Here is a 14,255-nt window from a genome sequence, read left to right on the forward strand (position 1 = left end):
TGGTCAGTTTACCCCTCCTTTTCCTGTGTAAAGACTGAGGAGAAAAAAGCATTCAGCACGGTTGCATTTTCAGTGTCCTCTGTAACCATCCTCCCATCATCGTTAATTATGTGTGCAATATGCTCTGCCCTAGTTTTTTTGCTGTTGATATATTTAAAGAATTTCTTTGGGTTCTTTTTACTATCCTCCGCTATTTGTCTCTCAAAGTTGATTTTAGCCATTTTGATTTCGTATTTACTTTTCTTATTTGCCTCCTTGTATTGCTCGAAAGCCGATAATGTGCCCTCTGATTTATATTTCTTGAAGGCCATTTTTTTACCCCTTAATATGTTTTTTAACATTACGGTTTAGCCAGCCAGGTTTGGCTTTGTCTCTTCTAATTTTTTTTCCCATAGGAATGCACTGCGAGATGCATTTGTTTAATATGTTCCTAAAGCATTCCCATTTTTTCTCTGTGGTCAGTGTTCCTAAGGTTTGGTCCCAGTTTACCCTTTCCATCATTGAGCACAATTTGGGAAAGTTTGCCCTTCTGAAGTCTAGGGTTCTTAAGTTCCCCTCTTGCCTTGTTATATTATTATTTACGCTAAATGTGATCATCCTGTGATCGCTAGAGCCCAGGTTGTCCTGGACTCCTACCTCCGAGATTAGGTCTGGGTAATTAGTGATCAACAGATCCAGCACTGCATTTTCTCTAGTAGGAGAATCCACCAACTGAGACATGTAGTTGTCCTGTAAGGTTTCCATGAAGAGACGGGCCTTCTGTGACTGTGTAGTCCCCTCTTCCCAGTCAATGTCGGGATAATTGAAGTCCCCCAATATGATGACTGATCCCAGTTTTGCCACTTTACCCAACAGTGATATAAATTCCAGCTCTACCTCCTCCCTTTGGTTGGGTGGCCTATAGAAAAACCCCCACAATTACTTTTCCCTTTACTTCTTCCCTATGGAATTTTACCCACATGGATTGTAACTCCATACTCATTCCTTCCATAGTATCACTCCTCTCTATCACCCTTACATTATTCTTGACATAGAGACATACCCCTCCCCCTCTTTTTCCTACCCTGTCCTTCTGGTACACCGAATACCCTTGGATATTGGCCAACCAGTCATGTGAGGGGTTGAACCAAGTTTCCGTTATTCCCACAAGGTCTATGTCCTCCTCATGTACTAACATTTCCAACTCATCCATTTTATTAGCTAGGCTCCTGGCATTTGCATATACCCTCTTAGTTTTGTGGAAGTTGATAGAGACCTGTTTGGTCTGAGGTTTTCCTGCACAGACCCCTCAATCGACGTTATGGAACTAATGTCGCTGAGGACTCTAATACTGCCTTCTGTCCTTTGCTCCCTCCTGACTGACTCTACTTCTGAGCCCTCCCCCCGTCTCCTAGTTTAAAAGCCCCTCCAACTTTGTGTCCATCTTTCTCCCCAATAGAGCTGTCCCGTCCCCATTAAGGTGCAGCCTGTCCTTACTAAAGAGCTGGTAGTCGACTGAGAGGTCAGCCTAGTTCTCCAGGAACCCGAACCCCTCCTTCCTACACCAGTTCCTCAGCCACTTGTTAAGGTCCCTAATCTGTTTCTGCCTCTCCTGTCTGGCTCGAGGAACAGGCAGTATTTCAGAGAAAACCACATTGGAGGTCCTATTCCTCAATCTATTCCCTAAGTCCCTGAAATTATTTTTTAGGATCCTCCACCTTCCTCTTACTTGGTCATTAGTGCCAACATGACCGCTGGGTCCTCCCCAGCCCCGCCCAATAATCTGTCTACCCGATCCGCGATGTGCTGAACTCGAGCGCCCGGTAAACAACATACTGTTCGGCTACTGCGATCGTTTTGACAGATTGCCCTCTCTGTCCTCTTGATAATTGAGTCCCCCACTACCACAACCTGTCTAACCTTTCCTGAGTCTCTCCCCCCCCCCCCTTCTTCCTGGAGGCGCCACTCCCCTGGCAGCTGGGGGAGGGCGCCTGCTCCAGCACTGCTGCCCCTGAGCTGATATCCCCCTCAACATGCAACTTGGCATATTTGTTGGGGTGTTCCAACTCAGGACTGGTCTCACTGGTGCTCTTCCCTCTACCCTTCCTAACGGTCACCCAACTGCCTACCTCTGATGCCTGCGTCTCCACCTCTCCACCCTCCTCTATGCTGGCCCCTGCCAGCACCTGATGGGCAATATCCAAGCTCTTTTCCAGGTTGTTGATACTATGCAGTGTTGCTACCTTGCTCTCTAGATCCAGGACCGGGGCTTTCAGAGAATCAAGTCGCTCACATCTTGCACAGCAGTATTCGCCCTCGATTGGTTCATCAAGGAACGCATACATGCAGCAAGAAGTGAACTGAGTGGCATCCCCAATCCTGTCAGACATTATTACCCTCTACTCTATGGGGATAATTATTATAATGACCTGCTATTCCTTACCTACTCTAACTCTATCTTCCCTGGTCAACTTGCAGATTACTAACCGGTCGCTAAGCTCACTGCCAGTCACTAACCTCACTCCTAGTCGCTAAGCTTACTCCCATTTGCTAACCTCACGCCCAGTCACTAGCCTCATGCCCAGTTATCCAGATGCTCCTGGTCACCTAATGACCAGTCACTACGGGGTCTTTAACAAACTCTGAAAGCTGTAGGGAAACAATGAAAACCTTCAGATTTTTGGAGAAATGTGGTTATTTACATGTTTGCGTATGTTCAATTTTCACCATTTTGCTAAAAGGAGTAATTTAAAAATTACAAATATTTGTTATTTATAAACTCAATACAGGTTAAGCTTTTATATGTAGTAGGAATTTAGCAGGAAGTTAAATGGATATAGAGAATTTTTAGCGAATATATAGTTTTGATTAACAGTTGAGCAAATATCACAGGGCATTAAAGACAGTAGCACCTTCTCTTTATTCTACAGGTCATGTGCTTTCAGAAAATATATGGTTTGGGGGGGGGGTCTTAAATAAACTCTGAAAACTGTAAGGGAATAATGAAAACCTCTAGATTTTTTGAGAAATTTGGATATTTCTATTTTTGCATATGTTCGATTTTCACCATTTCGCAAAAAGACGCAATCCAAAATTTACAAATAATAGGTATTTATTAACTCAATACAGGTTTTATGTTTAGTAAGAGTTTTGTAAAACGTGCTGTGTTTTTATCTGCTAATGATGATTTTAATGTATTTTTAACAACAATTTTGTTTGATAAACATTTGCACAAAAATCATTGTGCCCTAAAAATCTGTAGCACCTTATTTGTATTGTACTGGTCATGTGCTTTTCAGAAAATATTCTACCATTCATGTGCTTTCAGAAAATATATGGTTTGGGGGTCTTTAACAAACTCTGAAAGCTGTAAGGGAAAAATAAAAAAGCAATGGAAAAATTGCAAAAATGGCCTGACAGTTTAACCAGTTCTGGACCGGAAGGATTTGTCCAGGGCATTTTTTGCGATTCCACACTGCGTTACTTTAACTGACAATTGCCCAGTCATGCGACACTGTACCCAAATAAAACATTTTCTGTAGTAAATGGTATGTTATCAGTGGTAATTTAAAAATATTTTTATGGTTTACATTGCATAAGAAATGTTAGTTGTTGTATCGGTTGCTGAATTAGAGAACAGTGAAGCAGTGTATCCTTTTATTGTGAAAAATACCTTGGTTACACTTTGTCTTGTATAGACACACTTTTTGGGTAAAAGGAAATTTGATGCATGCAAGTTACACATTTTTTCAACTGCACTCTGACTTTCAACAACACGGTTGGTACCCTAATTACCCTGATTGTTATTTTTCATTTTCAAAAGCTTAAAGAGGAGGTCCAGGCTCCCCCCCCCAAAAAAAAAATTGTAATTATATTTTAATATTAGGGCACTTACCTGTCCAGACATCCAGTGGTGTCCTCACCTAAGCTTTGGAGAACTGAGCCAGAAGTGGGAGTGGGTACCTGTCAAAACCAGGTACCTCCTCCCCCCTCCTCCCAAAAGGTGCCAAATGTGGCAGCAGAGGGGGCGGAGACAGATAAGAGGAGCTTCCCCTTTTGGGTGGAGCTCCACTTTAACTGAACAAGCTGAATATAGAGGCGGATTGGTTGCCATGTACAACTCCTCCAGTTTTGATAAATGGTTCTCAGAATTTTCCACAGAAAAAGAAGAAAAAACTGTTGGAACCAGTTGAAAGTGAGGTAGCCAGAAATTGTTTCATCACTAAAAATACAGTTTACAAAGTATATGCTGATTGAATGCATAGATAATCTGCTGGTTACCAAAGAGAGTGGAACCGAAATATGGATTTGCATTACTAAAGGAGCTTACCATGTTCACTTTCAAAGTGGATTTTCAAAGAGAATTTTCATTACTGTTCATGAATTAGGATATACAAATTGAAATCTCATGTGCAAAGGAAAATTGAAGAATATTTACTCTAAGAAGAACTGAAGATGGTGTGTTCTGACTGGTGTCGACAGTTTCAAGATTTTAGTCACCATATCTGGATATGTCCTAAATTGATAAGACATTTACAATATATGTTGTTCAACATAATTTGCATTAATGTTGCATTTAATCCATCTATAGTATTTGTGAAGGTGATGATCCACTTTAATTTGAGGTCGAGGCTTAGTAGAACAATGTTTCTTGATAGAAAACTGATCATCCAAAAGTGGATTTCACTGCATCCTGACACTGAGGGAATGAACATCAGTAGTCAATTTAAATGTGCAATTAGAACAGCTGACTTTTCAGAATAGTAGGGCTCTAAACTAATTTTAAAAGATGTAAACTGGCTCCAGGTACCTAGTCTGGTATTGCATAGGTAAGAGTTTGCTGCTACAAGCTCAGGAGTGTTAAGCCTCGTACACACGCAACGATTATCGACCGACTGATCGTCCGACTTTTGTCCAAGTTGTGTTTTGTTGGTTGGAATGTGCCTAGACTGCACACGAATTTTCTCGGCCAACAAAATTCTACTTCAGAAGTGATGTCATGTGTTGGTTTGTTTTCTTTGTGTTTTTTCTTCACTGAGCATGCCCAGACTTGCTCATCAGATTTTTCCCTGTCGAAATCTGTACTGACTGCATGAAAATCGGCCATTGTGTTGACGGCCAACAAAAATTTTATAGTCTGCACACCAGATTTTTTTCAGCCGAAAAGTCAGAGTTGGTTGTCGGAAGCATCATACTAACAAGCCGAAAATCAGCAGATTGGACGTTGGCCGAAAATTCCCTGCCAATTTTTCGACGCGTGTGTACGGGGCTTTAGGCCTCATTTACATGGGCAATTAGGGCTGGTCTGCAAATTCTGCTGACAGGAATCAGAGGATTCTTGCAGTTGGAATTATCAGTGTTTATATTTAGCTACTGCTATTCTGCCCCTGTGAATGAATGACAAGCTGACAGCAGCTTTGGCTGTCCTTGGGTAAATGCACAAGCAGCAGTTGCCTGCGGTTAGAGACAGATGATTATAGCTAGATGCAAACAGATGCGTCCAAGCTCAGACATCTGTCATGAATCACAGGTAACTGCTGAATGTACAGATACCTGCAAACAGTGATGGTGCCTCTCAATCATTTAATGCTTTGTACAAGCTGCAACCACCTTAGATCACATACATCTGTAATTCTAGCTGCAGGAGTCTGCTGATTCTTATCACTGGAATCAGATTTAAGTCTTCAATTTCCCATGAGAAGGAGGCATTGGGGTACAATAAAATGTTTTTGGACCAGAGGGATGAAGTAGATTGGAATGTGCAATCAGTGGCATAACTAGAACCTACAGTGCAAGAAACCATGACCCCCTGTGCCCTGTGGCAGAACGGCATAGCCTGGTCGTAAGTGCGACCTTTGTAACTCTGGTACTCCCGCCACTCAGGTCAGTCGATTTTTATGTTTGTTTTTTATTTATTTCTGTTATTTAACACTTTATTTTGTTTACAATATATATATATTTTTTATTTTAGGAGCCCTGTTGGGGGGGGGGGGGGCTTTGGTGAATTATCAGGGGTCACCTTTTAAACAGATAAAGGAGATTGAGAACATGGCCCCTAATCTCCAGCTCTGCAGCCTCAGAGCTTTCCATTCATTCACAAACTGAAGCATAGTAAACACAGTTTACTATGTTACAGGTATGAATGGACAGAGTCAGTAATCGGTATTCATTCAGACAGGGAAGAGGCTAGTAAATGACACACTTACTGACTTCATCATTCTCCATCCTGCATCCCGCAGGAGAGTAGAGAGAACCCCAGCAGCACTGATGGGGACTCTGGGTGGGGGACTGGGAAAGAGCACAGGGGGGCTGGAGAGCACATGGGGGGGGGCAACAGAAAGAATCTTGATAGGAGGATCTGTGGGGGGGCTGCATATAGAGGAGCTGATTTCTCCATTTTACTCCTGAAGCTGCTAAATGCCTGCGGGAGGGAGAGGAGGTGAAGCGGGCATTCAGCCACTGCAGAAAGAAAATGGAGAGATCGGATCCTCTACATGCAGCTGCCTCCTATCTACAGTGGATTTAAAAAGTCTACATGCCCCTGTTAAAATGTCAGGTTTCTGTGACTTAAAAAAAAATTAGACAAAGATAAATAATTTCAGAACTTTTTCCACTTTTAATGTGAAATGTGCAAATTGGGCCCAATTAGCCATTTTCCCTCCCTAGTGTCATGTGACTCGTTAGTGTTATAAGGTCTCAGGTATGAATGGGAAGCTGCTGTGTTAAATTTGGTGTTATCGCTCTCACTCTTTCATGCTGGTCACTGGAAGTTAAAACTGGCACCTCATGGCAAAGAACTCTCTGAGGATCTGAAAAAAAGAATTGTTGTTCTTCATAAAGATGGCCTAGGCTAGAAGATTGCCAAGACCCTACAACTGAGCTGCAACACGGTGGTCAAGACCATACAATGGTTTAACATGACAGGTTCCACTCAGAACCTCGCCATGGTTGACCAAAGAAATTGAGTGCACATGCTCAGCGTCATATCCAGAGGTTGTCTTTAGGAAATAGATGTACGAATGCTGCCAGCATTGCTGCAGGAGGTTGAAGGGGTGAGGGGTCAGCCTGTCAGTGCTCAGACCATACGCCGCACACTGCATCAAATTAGTCTGCATGGCTGTCACCCCAGAAGGAAGATGATTAACAAGGAAGTCCCCAAACAATTTCCCGAAGACAAGCAGACTAAGGACATGGATTACTGGAACCATGTCCTGTGGTCTGATGAGACCAAGATAAACTTATTTGGTTCAGATGGTGTCAAGCATGTGTGGTGGCAACCAGGTGAGGAGTTCAAAGACAAGTGCAAAGACAGAGACAAGAGACAGGAAGTGATGTCAGGGACAGACAGGAAGTTCCGGGTGAGAGGTGAGGCAGGAGGAAGTAGAGAGTAGACATTGCTGGAAGTGGCAGTAGAGGAGATTGGACCTGCATCCAGAGGATCCCCCTTAGGTTTACACATCAAAAAGATTGCACCTTGAGCCTTTACCTGCTGTGTTTGTGGAGACTATTACAGCCTGCACTCTATACTTTGTGCTCAGGAGGAAAAAAGGTTAGTAGCCATGGAACGCGGAAGTATCCCCAGCGCCCGGCGTTTGCATCTCTTACTGAAATTGATCAGCCTAAAATGTGAGTTTTGCTACACTAGCTTTTCATTCAATTGCATATTCTACACCATGGGGCTTTCTTTGTCTTGAGCACTCATATTGGACCTGCATCCGGAGGATCCCCCTGAGGTTTGCACATCAAAAAGATTGCACCCTGAGCCTTTACCTCCTGTGTTTGTGGAGACTATTACAGTCTGTACTTTGTGCTCAGGAGGAAAAAAGGGTGAGTCTGACACCTAGTGCTTTTTCTTATGCATAGCACTTCTTGGCAATAGCCTCAGCGATTCCACCACCTTTTTCCTTTTTCACCAGCACTGCTTTTTGCACAGTATTGATAAAAGTCCTAATTTTATGTTTACGGACAACACTTCATATTATTTTATTATTTTTTAATACCCGCACTATTATTGCACTTTTGGAATAAATAAATCAGCACTTTATATTTGATGTTTCACATTTATTTCTAGCACCTAAGCACTTTCTGGGCACATACACATTATCAGCCCAAAAATAGATCCTGTCATTTGGCACTTGCACTTTATGATCACTTGGAATTTACTCTCACTTGGTTTTTAATTGTATTTATCACCAATATACACACACGGGATCTAGTGCAATACATTTAAAAAAAAAAACAGGTTAGCACCATTACCAATCCTTCCATACCCTTTATTTAAGGAGTTCAAAGACAAGTGCATCTTGCCTACAGTCAAGCGTGGTGGTGGGAGTGTCATGGTCTGGGGCTGCATGAGTGCTGCCAGAACTGGGGAGCTACAGTTCATTGATGGAAACATGAATGCCAACATGTACTGTTACATACTGAAGCAGAGCATGAATCCCCCCCTTCAGAGACTGGGCCGCAAAGCAGTATTCCAACATGATAACATCTCCAAACACACCTCCAAGACAACCATTGCCTTAAAAAGAAGCTGAGGGTAAAGGTGATGGATCAGCCAAGCATGTCTCCACACCTAAACCCTATTAAGCATCCGTGGGGCATCCTCAAATGGAAGGTGGAGGAGCTCAAGGTCACTAAGATCCACCAGCTCAGTGATGTCGTCATGAAGGAGTGGAAGAGGACTCCAGTGGCAACCTGTGAAGCTCTGCTGAATGCCATGTCGAAGAGAGTCAAGGCAGTGCTGGAAAATAATGGTGGCCACACAAAATATTGAAACATTGGGCCCAATTTGGACATTTTAACTTAGGGGTGTACTCACGTTTGTTGCCAGTGATTTAGACATTAATGGCTGTGTGTTGAGTTATTTTGAGGGGACAGCACATTTACACAATTATACAAGCTGTTCACTCACTACTTTACATTGTAGCAAAGTGTAATTTCTTCAGTATTGTCATATGAAAAGATATAATAAAATATTTACAAAAATTTGAGGGGTGTACTCACTTTTGTGAGATACTGTATATGTGTTATCATAAAATAAATGTTTTCCATAAAAAAAATTATTTTAAAAAAGGTTTTTTGCTTTTGCATAAAAGTCGGCATAATTGCACCTTATTCACTAAGCTAAGTTGTTTGTTTCTTTCCAGAGTAAATTTTCTTTTAGCTTAGTAAATGAAGAAAAGTTGTGCAGATTTCAATCATCCAACCACATGTGCACAAATCCTGCACTTTTAATTTTCCTTGCATGTGATTGACTATTCCTTGCAAAGTAATGTTTCTCTTGTTTCTCCTCATCCACTAAGATAAGTGGAATCTCAGTAAAAAGGTGAACATGCTCTACTTTTTGTTAAATCAGGATTACTATATTCATCAAATCTGCAAAGAGTCCTACTTTTTTAAGACTATTTGACTGAGGACTACTGTAGAACCTTTTTAGAAAAGGGGTTTCTGTGTACATGTTTTCGGCAGAGCTTGCTAACATTTTTAGTATTATTCAAATGTAAATCAAAGATAAAGTAAAACAAAGAAAAGGAGTAGACATTTTTAATTAATTCAACAAACTTCAGAGTATAGGATAGAAAATTTAATATTTTTAAATGGCACACACACTTGAAATGTAGCAGTATACTGTACACTAACTAAAACATCCATTAGAAAATTTGTGAGAGTTTTTTTGTTCACTTGAAAGTTTACAGTTTAGCATGTGTCTGAAGTTGGTTGGATTAATCCCTTGAATATTCACGAATGGAAACAGACACATACATTTAGTATTATTGGTCATGAAGCAAACAATTTAAAGTGCATATAAAAACAAAACAATGAAATGATACAAGCACATACTAAGATGGAAACACAATGGGAATTGTCTTACAGTAACAAAAGTTCCTTACTTAAGAACTTTCATACAAGAATCATTCGTATCAGTGTCTGTTTCAGTAATATCCACTGTAGTCGTGGGAGAGAAAAACAATATGTAGTCAGAATTAATCAACAGGGAATGCGGTCTAGAAAATACTTTTTTCTTTCAAATTGTACTTAGTCTTAAGTCACTTAGTCTTACCTGGCATGACCCCTTATATGACAGCTGTTTTCCTCTTTGATACAAAGTGCAAATGTTGGGATGTTCCATACCGTCACTGTCGCATACTGGGTCTCGCAAATGTTCACACTTAATTTGACGTGGGATGCATTCATATTGACGGCATTCAAACTTCTCAACACTAGTGAGGCAGACCTGTCTTCTTGTAATGCATCTGTATAAAGCAAATTTATTTTAGGGATTTTCAAAATTAAATTAAATTAAATTATTGCCATTAGATGCAGTGAAAGCAATGCTACTTAATTTCACTTATTATGGTCCTGCCCTAATATAGTAGGGTATTGGACTCAAGTGGTTAAGTTTCTCCATGGATCGTATGCACTCACCCTATGCCCCAAACAATGTATATTGGGCATCCATCCCACCTCAGAAGAGGACAAACACCTCCATGTTTTTCTCCATGAAATACTTTTCACAGCCAGATTACTGACTGCAAGGGTATGGCTTAGAGGGTCCCCTCCGACGTTTCAGAACTGGGTCGCTGCTGTTAATATGACTCTACCTTACAAAATGTCTCTATGTACACAAGAGGATGCCCTAACAAATACCATAAAATCTGGGACAGATGGTTGGAGAATGCTTCTATATATACAGATGATGAACCGGTTGCTTGATGAGGCTATGAGCACCACAAACCATCTAAAAGTGTATTCTTCACCCTTTATTATTATGTCTCGTAAACTGACGTGCAAGATGTCTGCCAATTGACTACTGTATAGCTCCTTTTGATTCTTTAGGCAACGTCTATTATCTTACTATGTATTTGTCTAATATGTATGAACATGTTATTGTTCCTTGTTCCTGTTTTGGTGCTGATTGCACCGGTATTGGTTTACCTCTTCATTTAAATAAAGAATTTGTTGTTTTGTTAAAAAAAAAATAATAAAATATTGTCATTAAAGAAAAACATGTTCAAAAGCCTAACGTCTTTGATAGGGTTACTATTGTACAATAGGTTACCATTCTACAAGCCACAGCATTTCTCCAGGAAAATTATATTACTCTCAAATAGAGTTGAGTGGACACCTGGATGTCCGTGTTCGGCGGGTTCGGCCGAACTTTAAAAAAAAGTCTGGGTCCGTGTCCCGGACTTTTGCCGAACTTTTCCCGGACACCGAACCCCATTGAAGTCAATGGGGACCCGAACTTTCAGGCACTAAAATGGCTCTAAAACACCAAAGGAAAGGGCTAGAGTGCTGCAAATGGCAGCAAAACGTATTTAAAAGCATGGCAAGTGCTCTGCAAACAAATGTGGATAGGGAAATAACTTAAAACAACAAAAAAAAACAGAAAAATGAAACAATGTTCTTCATCTCTGAAGGACGAGGCCCATATGGAGTAGGAGGGAGGTTGAGGTGGTGGTGGATGTGGCGGTGTCATAGGCGTGCGCACAGGGTGTGCCGGGTGTACCTGGGCACACACTAATCACCTAGGGCACATTAGCATTATCGCTCTGTTTGCCAGTGAGGAGATGGGAAAGATCTCCCTCGGACCTGCTCTGCTCTATTTCACTTTGCCAGCAGGGAGAGTAATGTATCGGGCCATGTACATGTAGGCAAACACATGCATGTGTATTTAAACTTTGGGGTGCACGCCCTAATGCAATAGGCTGCGCACACCTATGGGCGGTGTAGGTGGAAGCGGCGGTGGAGGAGGACCAGGGCCGGATTAAGAGCATCATGGGCTTGGTGCTGAGGATTTTGAAGGGCCTTAAGGGCCGTGCCTTGGCATGCACCCAGAGGAGGAAGGGTGCAGCCATGCATGCCTAATTCAACATGGGATGCTGTCTCTGAAGCCCATACACACATCCATGCATCGGCAACTGTCCCTCCTTGTCTGGCCTTCGTGCTGTGTGGGGAGGTTCTGAGGGAGCTGCCTGGGGAAGCGAGCATAGAAGCCAGACTTCTGTGTTTACAAGTGACAGAAGAGCGGTAACAGTGAATATGGCCAACCCGGGGCCTATATAAAGGTAGGGGCCTGGAGCTGCAGCTCCAATAGCTCCTACGTTAATCTGGCCCCGAGGAGGACGAGGTAGCCAACACTGCTTCTTTTCAGAAATTTTAAATGAGGGTACACCCCAAAAGAGTGAGAAAGAGCAAAAATAGAACAATGGCTGGGTAAGGTCGGTATCCATCGCTATTCTGCACAAGGTACGGAAAAGTCACGTGGGATCCATGCCTGGTTCATTTTAATGAACGTGAGCTTGTCCACATTGTCTCTGGACAGGCGGCTGCGCTTGTCTGTGATAACCCCCCCAGCCGTGCTAAATACCCGTTCAGATAATACACTGGCTGCAGGGCACGCCAGCACCTCCAAGGCGTAAAGGGCAAGCTCAGGCCATGTGCCCAACTTGGAGACCCAGAAGTTGAAGGGGGCAGACCCCTCATTCAGTACGTCTAGGCGTATGCACACATACTTCTCCACCATGTTGGTGAAATGCTGCCTCCTGCTAAGACGTTCCATATGAGCTGCTGGTGCTGCTGTTTGTTGTGGCGTGCTGACAAAGCTTTTCCACATTTCGGCCATGCTAACCCTGCCTTCTGAGGTGCTGGCGGTGCCCTGGTTGCGTTGGCGACCTCTTCCTCCTCCTCCTCTGCCTTGTGCTTCCACTGTGGCCCCGCTGTCAGGTGGGAATGCCAGCAGCATCGCGTCTACCAGCGTGCGCTTGTACTCGCGCATCTTGCGATTGCGCTCCAGTGAGTGAATTAAGGACGGTACGTTGTCCTTGTAACGGGGATCCAGTAGCGTGGCCACCCAGTAATCAGCACAAGTTAGAATGTGGGCAACTAGGCGGTCGTTGTGGAGACACTGCAGCATGTAATCGCTCATGTGTGCCAGGCTGCCCAGAGGCAATGAAAGGCTGTCCTCTGTGGGAGGTGTATCGTCCGTGTCCTCTATATCCCCCCAGCCACGCACCAGTGATGGCCATGAGCTGGCCTGGGTGCCACCCTGCTGTGAACATGGTTCCATCTCCTCCTCCAGCTCCTCCTCCTCATCCTCCAGAACTGTGCCCCTGCTGGACAATTGTGTCCCTGGCGTTTGTGTGTGCAGGAACCCACCCTCAGAGCCCCTTGCGAATGACTGCCCTGAAAGCCTTGGAAATGTTACCTCTTCATCCTCCTCCTCCTCCTCCTCCTCCTCATCCTGTGCCACATCCTCTTCCATCATCGCCCGAATTGTTTTTTTCAAGGAGGCATAGAAGTGGGATAGTTAAGCGGAGAACGGCGTCATCGGCACTGGCCATGTTGGTGGAGTACTCAAAACAGCGCAACAAGGCACACAGGTCTCGCATGGAGGCCCAGTTATTGGTGGTGAAGTGGTGCTGTTCCGCAGAGCGACTCACGCGTGCGTGCTGCAGCTGAAACTCCACTATGGCCTGCTGCTGCTCGCACAGTCTTTCCAGCATGTGCAAGGTGGAGTTCCACCTTGTGGGCACGTCACATATGAGGCGGTGAGCGGGAAGGCCGAAGTTACGCTGCAGCGCTGACAGGCGAGCAGCAGCAGGGTGAGAACGCCAAAAGTGCGCACAGACGGCCCGCACTTTCTGCAGCAGCTCTGACATATCGGGGTAGTTTTTAAGGAACCTCTGCACCACCAAATTCAGCACATGCGCCAGGCAAGGGATGTGCGTCAAACCGGCTAGGCCCAGAGCTGCTATGAGAATTCGCCCGTTATCGCACACCACCAGGCTGGGCTTGAGGCTCGCTGGCAGCAACCACTCATTTGTCTGCTGTTCCATGCTCCTCCACAACTCCTGCGCGGTGTGTGGTTTGTCCCCCAAACAGGCAAGTTTTAAAACTGCCTGCTGTCGTTTACCCCTGGCCGTGCTGAAGTTGCTGGTGAAGGTGTTACGCTGTCCGGATGAGGAGGTGGTAGAGGATGAGGAAGCGGAGTAGGAGGAGTTAGGAACAGGAGGCAAACTGAAGCGCCCTGCAATCCTCGGTGGTGGAAGGACATGCGCCAAATTGCTATCCGCCTCAGGCCCATCCGCCACTGCATTTACCCAGTGTGCCGTTAGGGAGATATAACGCCCCTGACCGTGCTTACTGGTCCATGTATCGGTAGTTAGGTGGACCTTGCCACAGATGGTGTTGCGCAGTGCACACCTGATTTTTTTCCCCCACTTGGTTGTGCAGGGAAGGGATGGCTTGCCTGGAAAAGTAGTGGCGGCTGG

The 14,255-nt window shown here is 43.9% G+C and overlaps 1 protein-coding gene across 3 annotated transcripts in view; it reads right to left on the reverse strand.

Moving 5' to 3' along the window:
- Window positions 1–14,255, reverse strand: part of RECK (reversion inducing cysteine rich protein with kazal motifs) — a gene marked incomplete at its 3' end in the record, with an annotated part of 1,214,950 nt that overhangs the window by 115,990 nt on the left and 1,084,705 nt on the right. For 2 of the 3 annotated variants that reach the window (XM_082258598.1, XM_082258597.1), the window contains exon 17: window positions 10,043–10,235. In XM_082258598.1, the coding sequence (XP_082114724.1) occupies window positions 10,043–10,235 (193 nt within the window). Of the gene's footprint in view, window positions 1–9,692; window positions 9,928–10,042; window positions 10,236–14,255 lie in introns of those variants that run through there. The other variant, XM_082258599.1, reaches the window with a different exon arrangement.

This window comes from Pelophylax lessonae, assembly GCF_965119305.1.
Source record: "Pelophylax lessonae genome assembly, chromosome: 5".
Classification (NCBI taxonomy): domain Eukaryota; kingdom Metazoa; phylum Chordata; class Amphibia; order Anura; family Ranidae; genus Pelophylax; species Pelophylax lessonae.